At 38.2% G+C, this 17,521-nt stretch overlaps 1 protein-coding gene across 2 annotated transcripts in view; it reads left to right on the plus strand.

The window, feature by feature from the left end:
* The window catches only part of arhgap17a (Rho GTPase activating protein 17a), a 43,846-nt gene that overhangs the window by 23,822 nt on the left and 2,503 nt on the right, over positions 1–17,521 (plus strand). The window contains exons 3-19 of one of the 2 annotated variants that reach the window (XM_052112397.1): positions 2,733–2,837; positions 2,946–3,022; positions 3,206–3,317; positions 5,760–5,836; positions 5,921–6,038; positions 7,395–7,463; positions 7,608–7,689; positions 9,314–9,441; positions 11,184–11,295; positions 11,380–11,461; positions 11,547–11,627; positions 11,779–11,892; positions 13,520–13,611; positions 13,712–13,868; positions 15,016–15,279; positions 15,856–15,983; positions 16,668–17,213. In XM_052112397.1, the coding sequence (XP_051968357.1) occupies positions 2,733–2,837; positions 2,946–3,022; positions 3,206–3,317; positions 5,760–5,836; positions 5,921–6,038; positions 7,395–7,463; positions 7,608–7,689; positions 9,314–9,441; positions 11,184–11,295; positions 11,380–11,461; positions 11,547–11,627; positions 11,779–11,892; positions 13,520–13,611; positions 13,712–13,868; positions 15,016–15,279; positions 15,856–15,983; positions 16,668–17,213 (2,344 nt within the window). The remainder of the gene's footprint in view (positions 1–2,732; positions 2,838–2,945; positions 3,023–3,205; positions 3,318–5,759; positions 5,837–5,920; positions 6,039–7,394; positions 7,464–7,607; positions 7,690–9,313; positions 9,442–11,183; positions 11,296–11,379; positions 11,462–11,546; positions 11,628–11,778; positions 11,893–13,519; positions 13,612–13,711; positions 13,869–15,015; positions 15,280–15,855; positions 15,984–16,667; positions 17,214–17,521) is intronic. The other variant, XM_052112398.1, reaches the window with a different exon arrangement.

A 17,521-nucleotide genomic window follows, 5' to 3' on the forward strand; every position in this document is an offset into this window, starting at 1 on the left:
CCATTGAAATAAATGGGTACTATGATAACTTCTACGATTTGTTTTCAGTCATGCTAAGTCACAGCTCTGTCTGAGATATATCTAAGCTGAGATATACCTTGTGGAGTTGCCTATTACACAACAGTTAGTTCGGGTCCTCGAATCTGGTTGGACGAGAAGCGTTCTAAGAGTGCTGATAGCTGAGACCATCAGCACTGAGACACTTCTCTGTTTGTATTAGATTAGATTAGATTCAACTTTATTGTCATTGTGCAAAATACAAGTACAGAGCCCGGCTTGTGTTAGTGGTGTTCCAAACTGAAGTGAATGGACAACTAGATGCGGCAACAATCAACCGTATTTTATGTGTTATATGAGTGAGTTGAGTTGACATGTTGTCGGTCAGTGCTCGCGTTTCTTTGCAGTAGTGTTGTCACGATACCATAATCATATATTACGATACATACCAACTAAAGTATCACAATACCAAGTAGTATCATGATACAACATGATAGTGTGTTAATTCTTGACACAGTTTGTCATAGTTGTTCTTAAAACTAGATGTGACGAGGACGAGGGCGTGGCCGAGCCATGAATCAGCTGATCAGCAGGAGAGCGAGATAAAGGGTCGGCCGGAGACGCCGGTTTGATAGAGAGCGAGACGCACGTGGCCGCGTTGCATGTGTGTCTGTGTCTTTATGTTTTATGTTATTTTAAGTTAATTTATATCATTAAAGTTTATGTTTACTGTTCAGCCTGTTCCCTCCTCCTCCTTGCACATCCTTATAATATTACAGTGGTGCAGAAACCCGGGAGGGAGGAGGCATAGTAAAATTCTTAACAGCACTGCTTGAAAGGGAAGGGTAAGACTACATTATAGGTCTGATTTAGCAAAAATAATATTTACTACCACACATACAACATAACTTACAGTATTACCGTATTAAAGGTACTACTGTTTAAAAAATTCTGTATTTTAGAGCTTTAGGATCTCGATACTAGAGTAGCTCCATGAAGCTCCATGTCTCACTCCATGAACGCTTGGATTACTACTACACTGCAGCTGAGAAACGGAGATAAACCAACAGCTTCAACATTACTGCCGATCACAGCTTAGAGTCACTACAGATGAAGTAATTTTACATGCTCTGTGTGCCTATCTAATACCTGAGTTTCCGAGTTGGGAGAAGACGTAAACTTTCAACATGGTGGAAGAGAGAACGCTTTCTGTGTCTGTGTCAAAATAAGACTTCCCTAAGAAATATACAAGAATGAAACTGCCATCCTCTTTGTTCTCTCCTGGACAACAAAACACTTGTACGTGAGTGACAATCATCACTCCGTGATAGGAGCTTATTACTACCATACTACTCCTGAACACGGAAGTGTTCCGTGATTCGCCTGTTTTCAATTTCCAGTCTCCAGAGTTTTCACTCACGTCGGTGTATATTCTAAGTGGCTAATGTGATGTTTAAAGTTTTACATTTGTAAAAATTGTCAAAAAACATGTGGTGCTATAGTGCCGATACTTCACAAAATGTTTTTTATTTTATTTTTATTTTTATTTTTTTGACAGTGCCTCATCTGAGTGTATATGTCATTAAGCGAAGGTTAGTTATGTTGATATCATTAATAATTTTTAGCTGTTATAAAGTTGAGGCAGATGTTAATTTGTTCTCCAAATAATACTTAAATGGTTGCTGTTCTCCATCTGGATCTCTAGTTTCAGTAGTTTTAATATTACTTCTCGAGACCAGAAACAGAAAACGGAATTAGAATCATCATGGCGGCTCCCAGTGGTTGCTTAGGAAAACTGTGGATAAGGTTAACAGTTCATCACTACGTGGGTGTTGCAACAGACGCAGGTAATCTCACGCTCAGTTGCAGACCCTGATCTGTGGTGAAAAAACTTTGTTACACACAAGCATTTTTGGGGACATTCTTTAGTTTTTCCCTACTTATTTATTTACTTGTTCGTTGAACTGTTAACAGTATAACAGCAATATCACACTTGCAATCATGCTTTAAGCATCTTTCAGAGCAACTGTGATTACCTGCTTCACTCGGCCGACAGCACTCTTGATCGTTGATATTGCTTTGTTATAAAAAAATGTATCTCTCTAAATAAAGCAATTTTTATTTTTGCTTGAATTTGCTTTATTATTCTTCTCTAGGGAGGTTTGAAATTTTAAAAATGCTGTGCTATTCTGTTCTGTTGTACATGCACTGCAAATTAATATTTGTAACTTAACAGAATGATGCTGAAATATACAAAAGAAGGTCAGGGCTGAGTCTGTATTTTTATGGCATATTCCAGTGTAGCACATACTCAAATAAGTCTTAGTCACTGAACGGGGCAGATGAGTCATACTTGAGTCTTCTTTTCTGCAACATAACATCTTTTTCATGCCTCCTCTGGGAGTGGTGTGATCAATCAAGCTTAATCTTACCCCACCCTCATGACATGCTGTGTTTTCTATTCCTTTCTACCAACATGTGTTAATTGAAACAGACACAGGCTTTAATAATTGAATGAAATGACTTGTCTTAAGCTATCTGAAGGCTATTAACAGGGAGATCTGAATTTATGAAAGATATTTCATGGCATAGAAGTTTCCCTTGCATTGTTACATGACATTTTTATTAAGGCTGTTTTCTTTTTGACAGAGTGCATCCTGTTTGCATTGAGTGCCACAGGCATGGCTCAATATGGAATGTGTGTTGTTTTTGATGTTTTATTTTGTTCTGCACAGATTGAGCGTCGCATGGAGTCAGTGCGCGTCGTTTCACACAACACGCACAAAAAAATGGCCACATGTTTGCAGGGGCAAATAGGCACTGATGCTGAGAAGAGACATGTAAGGACATAATTGTGCTTAAAACTGCACATGTCAGTTATAACCACATGTTATCTGCTTGGATTTGCACATAGTATTGCCCAAACTCTTCCTTTGTTTCTGTTGCAGAAAAAGCTTCCACTAACAGCGCTGTCACAGGCCATGCAGGATGGTGGGAACCAGCTGGGAGAGGAGTCTCTGATTGGGTAATTAAAGGACATCAACATTAAATAGATTTGTGTCGATTTCCACTTAAGTGTGGCTCTTTGTTTGTTTAAACTGATAATGGATTAGCTGATTTTATCATACTGAGTTGTATATTGGAGATTCAATTAAACAAGTGAAGTTTGTAAAGATCACATGATGCATGTTCTTTATCTGCTGTGCAGGAAAATGATGGAGATGTGTGGGGATGCAGAGAACAGACTGGCCTCTGAACTAATGCAGCATGAGATGCAGATTGAGAAAGACATCTTGGACCCCCTTAATCAGTTAGCAGAGGTAAGGACAAGCATACAGAAACACTTCTGGGGGAAATTACTAAGCTTGAATTGTCCAATGATAGCGTAGTTTATTTGCATGTGTTGTCTGTTATGTTTTAGCACCCAATTCACTAATGCAAATCAGGTAACTGTGCAAACACACACAAGTTTTGTGCTGAATTCAAATTGCAAGCCACAATAAATAATAATAATAAAAAAAAACACAAACCTCACTTTTTGATACAATTTTGTTTGTTTACTTTCCGTGGGCAGTAATTGCGTAATGTTCATTGGACCAGGCAAATAGTGGGGAATTTTGTGGAAATGGCACAATCTGTATTAATAAGGCTAATTTGCATAGAAAGCAGGCACTGAAACAATTACTTAATTGAATAACTCACTGTGCAGCACATTTCAGCTCATTTAGCACCTGGTTATTCTAGATTGTGGATGGTTATTGAATAAAATGCTGTCTTTTTTTACCTGAATTATTGGCCCTGATTACTAGGATCCCAAATAACGGGAAATATTTTTCTTGTGCAATCTCTCAATATGCGTGTGCAACCGTGGGCGTATTGTGGGTGATTTACTGAGGAAAACTATGCAGAAAGATACACATGCTAATATGTTAGAAGCTTTTGCGTGTGCCAATAGCACCAAATGCATTCTCACTTACTGTACGGTAAATGCTAAATAATGGTATTTTATATTTATTCAATTGAATATGGCATTTATTCATAAATATATTTATTTGGACAATGTTATACAATATCATAATAAAATACCTGCTATTTAGAAAATTTAAGAGTAGTTGATGATACTCTTGAATGCTACTTTTTTTTTAATTCACAGTTGAAAATACAAAATTATGTACACTTGAATTCATCGCACCATTGATGTATACTAAAACGAAATCTGAATATCAAACTGCAAATATTGTGACCATGTTAAAGTCAGGCTCGAGAGAAACACAGAGGCTGCATGGGAGAGAACCAGTGCTTGCTGCTCACTTTGCGGGAGCCAGACACACATGTTTGACGTAATGTTACACACCGGCCGACCCACTTAAGTCAGGCACTGTTTGCAACGTGTCACCAGTTAAAGGTGCAATATGTAATATATTTACTTTACTAAAGGATAAAATTATCCGAGATTTAGGAAACATGCCAAGATGATATACTGGTATGATATACTACAAAAACAATGCTATAGCCCGTATAATCTACTTTTATTTCTGCCTGAATTTCTGTTTGTGTTTTGGCCTGTGTGATCCTGCCCAATGCCAATTTACCAATAGTATTTCGACTAGGTTGTCAGATTTGAAACAAGTTAGCGGGCAAACACACTGTGCTGCAGCCATGGAAGCCAGCAATACATCTAGCTAACATTGACATTGCAAACGTTTACATTAGCTGATCAACTTACATTGTAATGCTCATCACTTGCCATGGTCAGTTTGTTCGTTCATGTTGCGTGTCCTCAACCTGGCAAGTGTCTATGAATTCCATCCCGAATAGATTGCAGAAGTGCATGTAAATGCATGTCCTTTGTTATTTTGCTGATTTATTCTTTAGTTTATCAGCAATTTATTATCTATGTGTTACATTTTAAGAGAAGGGATGCAAGCAGTGGTTAGAGAAGCTTTACTCACTGTTTAATTGGATTGCAAATGATAGCAGTTTATTTGCTGTGTAGTCCATCCTACACAATGAATTAATGTTATCTTCAATAACAACCTACTTGCTGAACTATATGCCATGCATCCATGAGCTTCAAGTCAGGGGAGGAAGGGAGTGGGCAAGACCACTCTCTCCAGTATTTTTAATTTGAACTGCAATACCCATTATAAACGCTTAATGCCAATTTGATATATTGCTCCTTTAAAAACAATGTTTAAAAAATTCTATAAATTTAAATATATCTGTAGGAGTTGTATAATCATCAGTATGATATCAGTTGTGATATTGAGTTATAAAATAACGGAATAAAACAGTTTTTGTTCTATGTTCTGTATCCATTCTCAAAGTCTCTTTTTGCACAATGACAGCATTTTTTCATTCGTTTTAATTTTCTCCTGCCATTTCCATTTCTGAAATGGCTTTCAGGCTTAATAAATCACTGCGGGTGCACTCTGATTCTTTGGCATCAACACCAGCCTTTAATGTACAAATTTGGAGGCACGCCTCTAAATCACATATTAATTTCAGGGAAACACTCAAAAATTACCAAGAGGTGCTATTTTGTCCATCTGAAAGAAGCAATCCTTAGAAGACTACATTAGTAGATGTGACCTTTTTTGGGCATGCTATCAAATTTGCACATTTATACACAGAAACATTTAGTAAATCAGGGCCTCTGATTGGCCCTAAATTTGGTGCAGCTCTTCAGTTAATTCACCTCAGTACACTGTCTTTAGCATAATCATTTCTTTAAATACAGATATATCTTATTATTATTCCAGGTGGACATTCCTAACATCCTGAAACAGAGGAAACAGTTAGCCAAGCTGGTGCTGGACTATGACTCTGCCCGAGCAAGGTGAAATTTCTGACATATGTCTCAGTTCCATTATATTGTAACTCTAGATTTACCTATTTTACAACTGAAAACTTCTCATCTCAGGTGGTTGCAGGCAACCAAGTCAATAATCTCAGGAACAAACACACAAGCACTGACAGCCAAAGCAGACTCACTAAAAGAGGAGGTTGATGAGGCTATGAACAAAATGGAGCTGTGCAAGGTACTGATGGCCAAACAAGATTATACATACCTGGTGCCCTCATTCTTTTACCATCAAGAGTTGCTTCGCTATAGATTTTACACCAACAAATGGGTGTATAATACTCCACATAATTCTCAATCTTTGTTTATTTATCTGACTCTGCGTTAAACCATCCACAAGCTGTAATTTATACAATAGTGTAATGGCAAAACAGTAACCACACCAAAATCAGGTCTCTTAGACTATATGATCAGTCTTGTGATAGACAGGTGTGATTCAACTACACTCAGATTCAGGGAAAATGGAATGTCTAGTAGAGTCATTTTTTATTTGTATAGCATTTTTCACAACACACGTTTGGTGCAGCTATACAGAAAATGATGCTGCAATATCTGTAATGTCTTAAAGTCCTCATTGATCTGTTATTTGTCTTTAGACCCTCAGTGAGCAAGCCAAAGGTAACTGTGGCAAGGAACCCAAAACTCCATAAGATGTTAGCTAATGGAGGAAAAAAAAAAACTTGGGAGAAACAAGGCTTAGCTGGGGGAGCCAGTTCACCTCTGGTTATACAGTATGAATATAATGCCAATATCGGTTATCTATGTGTAATACAAGTCATGCAGTAATTGAGAAAATGGCAGTAACTACAAATTCCACACTAAACCCTATGGAAACTATTGAACTATTCCTTTAATTAGTTGGCAGCTTGTGGTCATTTAAACGCAATAAACAGCTTTCATTTATCAGAGCAAGGTCATAAACAGTTTAAGAATAAACCGGTCAATACAGGTAGAATATTGCCCATTACCCCAGTTTCACGTTGCATGTAAACACCTTAACCGGTGTTCTTACCAGCTTATCCAATGGATGCAAGTTTTGTGCGCATGCCTCTTCATGGTTTGATATCAAATTGCAGAGAAACGTGATTATTTCAATTCTCATGTAAACGTGGGTTTCTTGCTTCGTCAGATTATTTAAAATTAGCAGATTTTTGGGAGTTATCAATGTATTGGTGTGCATGTACACAGGCTCAGTGTTATAGTTCTAAATAATTTTTTTAATCTTTCTGAGTATAAAATAGTTATGAATAATAATTGTTGGTTAGTGGAGACATGTCGTCACCTGCATGAGCATCAACGCTCAATGTGTGTTCTTGTAGCTCTGATAAAACATGCAAAACCAAGGTCGTGGATTTGATTCCCAGGGAGTAAATGTGCTGATATGATCTACAGTATAGCTTGAATGCACCGTAAGTTGCTTTGGTTAAGCATCTTGCAAATATGGCATAAAAGTAAAGTGTGGCAGACATTTGAGTAACAACAGACACTTAAATCAGTAGATTTGAATCAAATAAATCCAGTCATCTCTTTTCAGGATCAACTTTCAGCAGACATGTACAATTTCTTCTCAAAGGAGGCGGACTACGCCTGCTACTATGTCATGGTATGAACCTTTTTGTTTGTATCTTTCATAGGGTTCGATAATTACTCTGTTACTATGTGTATTCCTGTTCATTTCCATGTTTGTTCTGCCCATTGTTCATTCTCCTGTGCGTCTCTCATTCCTCAATGTCTGCTCTGTTCTCAGTTATTAGAGGCACAAGCGGATTACCACCGAAAATCTCTCACCTTGCTCGAGAGCGTCCTGCCAACCATTCAAGCTCAACAAGGTGATGCCACAGTTTGTGATCACTCTTGTGGTTTTATTGTTGTGTGATGACTAATTTCCTTCATGGGAACAAGCAGGATGGAGTGAATCTAGGGTGACAGTCTGTTCCAGTGAATTTCTGTACCGTACTTGAAGGCACTTCATTGTGTTCTCGTTTGTGCCCGTAAACCTAGCACTTGAGTAGCATAAATTGTTGTTATGAGGATTTTCTCATCTCACTCACCTGGTTCATCCTCCTTGTCTGAAAGAACAGAAGAAAATGTAAACAGCTTAAAACATAACAAAAGGGTGGGGGTGGGGATTCACTGATGCATCGCATTCCTTTCTGAAACATTTTAGGATCAATCCAGAAACATTCTAAATTATAAAAATAATAATTTATAATTCTGCTTGAAAGTTGGTTATTCTTATGCACAGCCACCAAAACATGACATGGCATTGCAGCATTTCAGCATTTCATGCAAACAGAATGAAAACCTCAAAAATGCCTGTGGTAATAGGTTATTATATACACATATTGGAGGTCGGAGCAAACATATTTAGAGCCAAGCACCGATGGTGCGATGACCTATTGTTCATCTATGCATTTATTTTTCCTCCCAAATAAATCGCATTTTTGAGGGCCTAAACATACTCGAAAACTCATGAAACTTTGCACATGCATCAGAAGTGGTAAAAATTTACATCTGATATGGGTTTCAGAATTAGGTGTGGCAAAATGGCTCAATAGCACCATCTACAAACTTTCAATGATGTGCTCTTTATGCTACGTTTCACCTACATGTACGAAAATCGGTAAACATGTGTAACATGCCACTACCTACGAAAATGTCTCTTGGACTCATTCCCTAAACTCAACAGGAAGTCAGCCATTTGGATATTTCTCTTCAATTTTTGCTCAGTTTTTTGTCATTTCCAGGCCTCGTACTTTAGCAAACTCCTCCTAGAGGTTTCATCAGATCTACTTCATATTTGGTTATTCTAATCTAAAGGCCTTGGCGATGCTAAATTGCAAAGCTTTTGAGTTTTCACTGCATGGCCTGGTGGTGACAGACTGATAAATTTGATGTTTCGCCATGAAAAAGGAAGTTGTTATAACTCATACAATGTACAATGTCCAATCTGCCCCAAACTTCACATGTTGATAATAGTCCTGGCCTGAATTCATCTATGTGCCAGTATTCAGTTATAGTCCTAGCACCACCTACTGGCAACAGGAAATGACATGTTTTACACTGAGACACTCTTAACAACATTTAAGTGCTTAAAAATGACATTCTCCTGGCACAGCGGTCCCAACGTGCACCAGGGTGCGAGGGTCCGTTCATCGCTGCTTACAGCTTTAATTTAGTATTGATTTTATCCAGAGTATTTAATTTAAAAAATATATATATGTAAGATACATTGGAAATTGGATTGTGTCTCTCTACATTGTATGGTGAGATGCCTAAAGATTGACCCCTAAATATTTAGATAGTCTAGAAAGCCGATGAAGCATAGATGAAGGCTCTATTCTAATGCAGTTTATGTTTCCATTATTTCCATATTGTACTAGTGCAATGTGTGTGTATGTAATCAGTATATGTACTGTATATTCAAAAATGTAATTTATGTCCTCCCAACAGATTCATGGACTGAGAAACCAGCATTTGGAACAGCCTTGGATGAGCACCTGAAGCGGAGTAGCAGAGAGATCGCACTCCCAATAGAGGCCTGTGTCATGATGCTACTGGAGACTGGAATGAAAGAGGAGGTATGACAGCATGGAGCACTACTGGATCAATCATACTTATCAAACACTGCATTGTGGATCTGCTACAGTAATTTTGTCCAATCAAGACAGAGATTACACTAACGTTCACAATACATGTATTTTCATGCGTGTTTTCATTACAACACTGTGAACACATTGTAAGTGGAATGAGGAATGAGATAAACAGTGAAGCATCCCAGTGCTGTTATACTGCATTTTTGCACCTTGGAATGCATCTTGTCCAATCAGATTACAGAACTGGAACTAATTGTTGTATAACTAAGATTGGCAAGTGTTCCTCGAGTCACAGTACAAGTATTATTCTACATCAGTGTCCACAGTATATTGGCAGGTCTTTCAAAACATATGGCCATGTTCAGTACCGCATTCAGATTTGGCTCCAGAACAGCAAACAAAGTGCATGCTCACATGTGTACCTTCACACTCAAAAACAAATATTGTTTGTAAACAGGTAACAATCTAGTAAATAAGTTAAAACTAGGGCTGTCAATTAATAATTTTTGTATTCTAATTAAATGCAGGATGCCAATTAATTAATCACAATTAAATGCATAAATCAATATTTGAGAGAGGCCCCCAAATAAAGATAATTCATTTAAATAATAAAATAAATATATTAATAAATAATAAAAATATACTATGTAGGGTCTATAATAAATATATAATATGGATTGAAATTCAGTTTTAAATAAATGTATTGTTGTCGCAGATGAATTAAGGGCTTAAGAACTCAACATATCGTTTGTTTTATTCTCATATATTGAACAAGTCTACAGTTGACAGCAATCTATTTTACATTAAGTTCGTCAGTGTGTCCAGTTCTCACATTCTGCATTTTTGCATTCAATCTGCTCTACATACAAAACTGTAGACTTGTTCAATGTTTTGAGAGTAAAACAAACGATATGTTGAGTTCTTAAGCCACTTTTTGTATTGTCTGTCAATGCTAATTCTTCTGTCACAATAATGCAATTTATTTAAAGTGGAATTTCAATCCATATTTATCATAGGCCCTACATATTATATTTATAAATATTCAAATTATTATGCATTATTTGAATGAATAATATTTATTTGGGGGCCTCTCTCAGCAAATATTGATTGATGCGTTTAATTGTGATTAATTTGATTAATTAATCGACATGTCATGTAATTCAATTTTTCAAAAATATCAATCGACGGGCCTAAATTATATACTAAATTATCTTTATTTTAGGGGCCTTTCTCAGTAAACATTGATATATGTGATTGTAAAGGAGTTCAAAGGGAAGGAGGCGGCGAGAACCAGCTTGGCAATATAAATAATATTGTAATGAATAACTTAAACCAAAAGACAAACACACACATGACGGACTTGCTGTAAACTATCTCTCTCTTCTCGCACCACCATCTGCCATCGGCCTTTATCCCTCTCGGAGGCTTAATTAGCCTGATAAGGGACCGGGTGTGTAGAATCACGACCCGGCCCCGCCCTCCGCCCTGCCACAGTGATTAATTGTGATTTAAATAATTGTTATATCATGTAATTAATTTGATTGACTTTAATTGATTGACAGCCCTATTAATATTATGTAATATATAGTATTTTTTTACATTACATTTTGGATCACAAGATAGATCATAGGAAAAATATTCTTAAATCAATAGGAGGGTAAAGATGCTGGCATAACTAGCATTTTACTACCTCTACCTTTCTTAACTTTAATTCCCCTGTTTTCCAGGGTCTTTTCAGAATAGCTGCTGGAGCCTCTAAACTGAAGAAGCTCAAGGCAGCTCTGGATTGCTCCACCTCACAGCTGGAGGAGTTCTATTCTGACCCGCATGCTGTTGCTGGTACAGTCTGATTTATTGTGTGTATTTGTAATATTCCATGCCATTGCACCACGTTAATTTGAAATGATTATTTTCTGCTTTAAGGGGCATTAAAGTCGTACTTAAGGGAACTGCCCGAACCTTTGATGACTTACCATCTGTATGATGAGTGGATACAGGTATCTAAGTAAGTATCTTGCAGGACTATACATAAAGCTTCAAAGCAATTATTAAATGTTTGTGTTGGTAATTACTCTGCTTTTACATTTAAGTGTCCCTGACCCAGACAAACGGTTACAAGCTTTGTGGGTTACCTGTGATCAGTTACCAAAAAACAACAAGGCAAACTTCAGGTAGGTTTCAGCAACATCTAAATGTAAAGTTTAGTTCAAAAAGCAGGTCTTTCACTACAACTACAAAGTAGTTCCAGTTGGTATTTTAAATAATATTGTTTTTTTTGACTTTCCCTTTATGAATAGCGGTCTTATTTGCTATGTTTTGCAGATACCTTATAAAGTTCCTTGCTAAGCTCGTACAGGAGAGTGACATTAACAAGATGACCCCCAGCAACATTGCCATTGTCCTTGGACCCAATCTACTGTGGGCTAAAACTGAGGGGTGAGAATATAAGCTGCTGCAACTAACTGGCCATTAATGCAACAATTAACCGACAGCTCTTTACCAATAATTCTGATGTTGCTTTGAGTTAAAGAGGTATACAAAAATGTAATTCCTGGGGACCCGGGTAGCTCAGTGTTAAAGACGCTGGCTACCTCCCCTGGAGTTAGCTGGATCAAATCCCAGTGCGTGCTGAGTGACTCCAGGTCTGCTAAGCAACCACATTTTTAGCAACCAAACCCAGTTGCTAGGGAGGATAGAGTCACAAGGGGTAACCTCCTCGTGATCGCTATAATGTGGTTTGCTCTCGGTGGGGCACGTGGTGAGTTGAGCGGTGGGTGGCGTGAAGCCTCCACATGCGCTGTGCCTCCGTGGTGTCACGCCCAGCATGCCATGTGATAAAATGAGCGAGTAGACGTCTCAGACGCGGAGGCATCTGGGATCCCCTTTTGGTGTAACCCCACCCTCTTTTGGAGTATCCACCCCCATTTGGAGGTCTCCGGCCTGAAGCTATACCTACTTGAAATTTTGGGCGCTCTGATGTATATGATACTGCAATCTCCTCTGGATGACTATTAGACAAAAAAAGTTTGACGTCAATATTTTTATTGTCGACCTTGTCGATAATGTTGACGAAAAGTTTCAGCCTCAACAAACACATTGCTATATTTTTATAGTGGCTTTGTAAACTATTTAGCCTGGATGAAGGAACACCACCTGCAACTCAACCCAGCCAAGACTGAACTCCTTGTCTTTCCAGCCAACCCTGCTTTTGAACACAACATCACCATGCAGCTGGGTTCAACTACACTATCGCCTTTCAAAACGGTCAGAAATCTAGGGGTAACCATCGATAACAACCTAAATTTCACAGACCACATCTCAAAGTCTGCAAGATCATGTAGATTTACACTCTACAATATCAGGAAAATAAGACCTTTCCTCTCTCAACTGCTCGTTCAGTCACTTGTCATGACTAGACTGGACTACTGTAACGCTCTCATTGCAGGCCTTCCTGCATGTGCTATTAGAACTCTCCAAATGATCCAGAATGCAGCAGCACGTCTGGTCTTTAATGAACCAAAGAGTGCGCATGTTACACCACTCTTTGTCTCTCTCCACTGGCTGCCGGTTGATGCACGTTTTAAATTCAAGGCTCTGATACTAGCATACAAAACAGTCACTGGGTCTGTTCCAGCATACCTAAAATCATTTCTGCAGATCTACACTGCTGCCAGAAGCCTGCGGTCGGCTAAGGAACGTTGCCTTGTTGTACAAACTCAAAAAGGCACCAAAACACTTTCCCAGACTCTCAGTTTCATCATACCACGTTGGTGGAATGACCTTCCCAACTCCATCCATGAAGCCGACTCACTCTCTGTCTTCAAAAAATGGCTAAAAACACATCTTTTCCAAAAAGCACTTAGCCAGTCACTAAAAAAAAATGTTGTTGCACTTAAATCTGTTTTGAATGGTATTCTGATGCTAGTATAACTTTGTGGTATGGCACTTTTCGTACATGTGTCTCCTTAAGATGATTGCTTATGTTTTCCTTTTTTGTAAGTCGCTTTGGATAAAAGCGTCTGCCAAATGAATAGATGTAAATGTATTTTCTCTTTACCCACAGGAGCCTAGCAGAAATGGCTGCTGCTACCTCTGTTCATGTGGTTACTATAATTGAACCCATCATTCAGCATGCAGACTGGTTTTTTCCTGAGGGTATGGTCTATAAAGCTTAAATTTATTTAGCAATTCCCAATTAAAGATTGTTACAATACGGTCTAAGGTTACCCTTTTTTCTTGTTGTTTTTTTTTTCAGATGTGGAGTTTAATGTATCAGGCATGTTTTCAATGCCCGCACCCCTCCCAAACAATGTTAACCACCTGACCCCACCAGATTATGACTATGGCACTATAGAGAGGAAGAGACCTGGTAGCATGGTTGGCCCAGATGGTGACTTACCCCGGAGAGACAGGTATTCATACTGATATTTACTTCATACAACATCTCGATTAACATTTCAATTTGAAGAATCAATCACCCAGATTATTTCCTCTTGCATCACAAAAATCTACAATTAAAGGTGTAGTCCACCCAAAAACTAATTCTGTTATAATTCACTCACCCTAATGTTGTTCTAAACCCAGATTATCTTCTGTGGGACACAAAAGGAGATGTTAAAGGGATAGTTAAACGTAAAAAGAAAATTTTTCATGATTTACTCAACCTCATGCCATCCCAGATGTGTATGACTTTCTGTCTTCTGCAGAACACAAACGATTTTTAGATGAATATTTCAGCTCTGTAGGTCAATTCAATGCAAGTGAATGATGATCACAACTTGTCAGAAATCACATGAGGGAAACATAGAAGTAATCCATAAGTCTCAAATTGTTAAATCCATATCTTCAGAATCTATATAATAGGTGTTGGTGAGAAACGGATGAAAATTTAGGTCAATTCTTTTTACTTTACTCTAAATCTCCACTTTCAATTTTACTTCTGAAAGTCACATGTGGTGCCTGTTTAGTTCCACTTTCACATCTGAAAGTTAAAGTGTAGATTTAGAGCAAAAAAGTACTTAAATATTGTTCTCATTCTTACCCATACTTGTATTGCTTCTGTATGTATGAATTTAAACACTGGAGTTATATGGATTACTTTTATGTTTCCTTTATGTAATTTTTGAAGATACAAAGGTCTGACCATCGTACGTTTTACTGAAGAAAGAAAGTCATGCACATCTGAGATGGCATGAGGGTAAATGATGAAAAGATTTTCATTTTGGGGTGAACTATCCCTTTAAGCAGAATGTTAGAGATGGACAGCCTCAGTCACTATTCACTTACATTGTGAAAAAAAGATGTAATGAATGTGAATGGTGACTGAGGCTGTCAACATGTGCTTAACATCTCCTAAAGGATCAGATTATTCTCCCCATTAACCACTTGGGTATATTCCATTCTACTGATAATTCCCTTGCTTTTCCTTTTTTAACCCTGCAAATTGTGTGTTGGGGAGGGGGGTCTCAATCAATGCAGATTCCCCTTTTTTTCTGTGGTGTCGCTCTGCAGGGAGCTTATTAGCACTAGTGGTGTCTTTGCTGTTTCCTCTTTCTATAGCTCTGCTAATAAATTAATGGACCACAATCCTCGTAGAGGCAATACTGTACCTAGAAAGCAGCACGCTTCGCCTGCCTTCCAACCCCCGCTGCCCCCAGTGGAGGCTGCAGGTACTGTAGGGGTTCAGCCTGTGGCTGAGCTCTTGCTCCAGCAGCCTGCGCCGACGGGCCTGGGCTTAGAGGGTTGCCAGACTGGGCTGGCGCTGGGGATGGCTGCACTGGCAGCAGCACAGCAGCTTCTAGCTCAGCAAACTGAGGAGATCAGGTAAGAGGCCTGCAATGTGCTGGACCAGTGCTGTGCATGAATGAGTCATCCCTACATACTGTAGTAGACGTGAAGGAAAAAAAAAAAACCTTTTCCTCAACTGGTTTTACTGTGATCTCATTAATAATCCAATTAAACAATGTACTTTTGCAAATTGTTTAATATTAAATGTTCCAAAAGAATCTGACTTAAATGTGAAGTGTGTCAATTTTTTTAGGATGTTAAAATACTTTCTCCTATCCAAGCCTAATATGTTTAGTCATCATTAAGTAAGCCATCTGTAGACTTACTGACTACCCTGAAAAAGCCACACTGTCATTCTATGGCGCTTTCAAACTGTTGCTCTCTTTGTTTGAGGATCCCAACCAGCCCAGACATAGCAACATTGGCTCAACCGATGGTGTGAGTTTGGGGTGGGACTATCTGTTTGGTCGACCAATGTTTGGGCAATGTATTTTTACTTCTTTTTTTCTATTTTGTTTTGTGATTCTAGGAGTGCAGAATTTTCACACTTAACCTGAATGATGTTTACATGCATGATTTTTAAAAAACATATATATTTTTTCCTTCTCTTAGTTCAAAGAATCGAGACCCTGCGTCCACTCCTCCATCTCAGAGAAATGGCACTGGGGGGTCAGGACAGCTGTGTGCAGGGAACCCTGTGGCTGGATCTACAGGGCCCAGTCCACACATGGCACAAAGAGGTTAATGAACATACAATTCTCAGCAGCTTGAATTAATTAGCACTTTTAAATGAACATTTTAAGTATTACACACTTGTTAGCTAGGGTTTTTCTTCAAATTAATTATCTTTTTTCATTTTCAAATATTACTCTTTTCATTTACTCAACCCATGTTTTATGATATTGTTTCATATTATTTCCATATACAGTATGTATGTGAATTTTTTCTACATATGGGTAGCTGACATTAAATTTGTCAATGCGTGTGTCTTGCTACACTCAATCTTAAACTGTTTTAAACAGAATTTATATAAGCTTAGATTTTTAAATGTGAATAATTTTGTATAATTTTAAGATTAATATGGATGTGGCTTTTATGACCTCATATTAATCGAGGGACTATATGGAATATATACACATAAAAAAAAAAAAATTGTCACCAAATTAATTTTAAATGATGATTTAAAATTAACAAGTGAAGGCAAAACATGTCTAAACATGGCACAAAAAAAAATTATAAATAAAAATTGGTCACAGGACCTAAAATATACAGTTTCTCTTCTATATTCATAAAAATGTTAACCTAAATTATTGATGTTGTTTTAAATAAAAAAACATCCATGGATGCAGTGTCAACTTCCATAAAGCACTTTGTAAACCATTTTAAAAGTTGCTATATAATAATGTAAATTCTCTTATTTATAGGTACAAAGAAGCCAGCCCCAGCTCCTCCTAAACCAGCCAACCCACCACCAGGGCAACCAACCAATCAGTCAGTGCAACAAACCTCTTCAGGCACCCCTCAGTCCCTCAGCCCATCCCCTAGACCACTCTCTAGTTACTCTCCAACCAATATAAGCCCCACACAGCCACAGTCACAAACCAACACAACCCCTCGTCGCCACTCAAGCAACCAGCCTCCCATTCAGGCCCCCAACCATCCACCCCCTCAGCCGCCAACACAAGTCACCCCCCCTCTCCAACCAAGCGCTCTTGGTCATACTGCTGGTGACCCTGGAGATGACCCCTCTCCTCCAAACACTCCCACTCCACCGAGTACCCCTCCACCCACGGCAGTCTTTCAAGACAGTACCAGTCTATCTGCTCCCCCGGTGTTTCAGTCAGGATCTCTTCCTCGCCCGAGGCCTGTGCCAAAACCACGTAACAGACCTACTGTTCCCCCTCCGCCCCAGCCTCCATCTGCAGGAAACGACAGCAATGGAATTTGCAGTGCTGCCTTCAAAACACTGGGTGAACCTTTTTTTTATTTCCATTGCACTAAGCTTTGTTTAAAATCCTGTTTATTTATGTGTCACATGGGCTTTATAGTGCATGTAAAGGCTGATATAACAGGCTCGTTTGAGATATCAACAGTGTTGGGTGTAATCTAACTACAAAGAAATTACTTTTTAGTAAAGTGCATTACATTTTGAATTATTGTAATCCGATTACAGTTATTGACTTTCAATTAATTACTTTTAAGTACTTTACATGCATTACAGATAATAAATAATAATATATTTTTGGAATATTAATTACATTAATATATACAGTAAATC

This window comes from Xyrauchen texanus, chromosome 40 (genome assembly GCF_025860055.1).
Source record: "Xyrauchen texanus isolate HMW12.3.18 chromosome 40, RBS_HiC_50CHRs, whole genome shotgun sequence".
NCBI classification, from domain to species: domain Eukaryota; kingdom Metazoa; phylum Chordata; class Actinopteri; order Cypriniformes; family Catostomidae; genus Xyrauchen; species Xyrauchen texanus.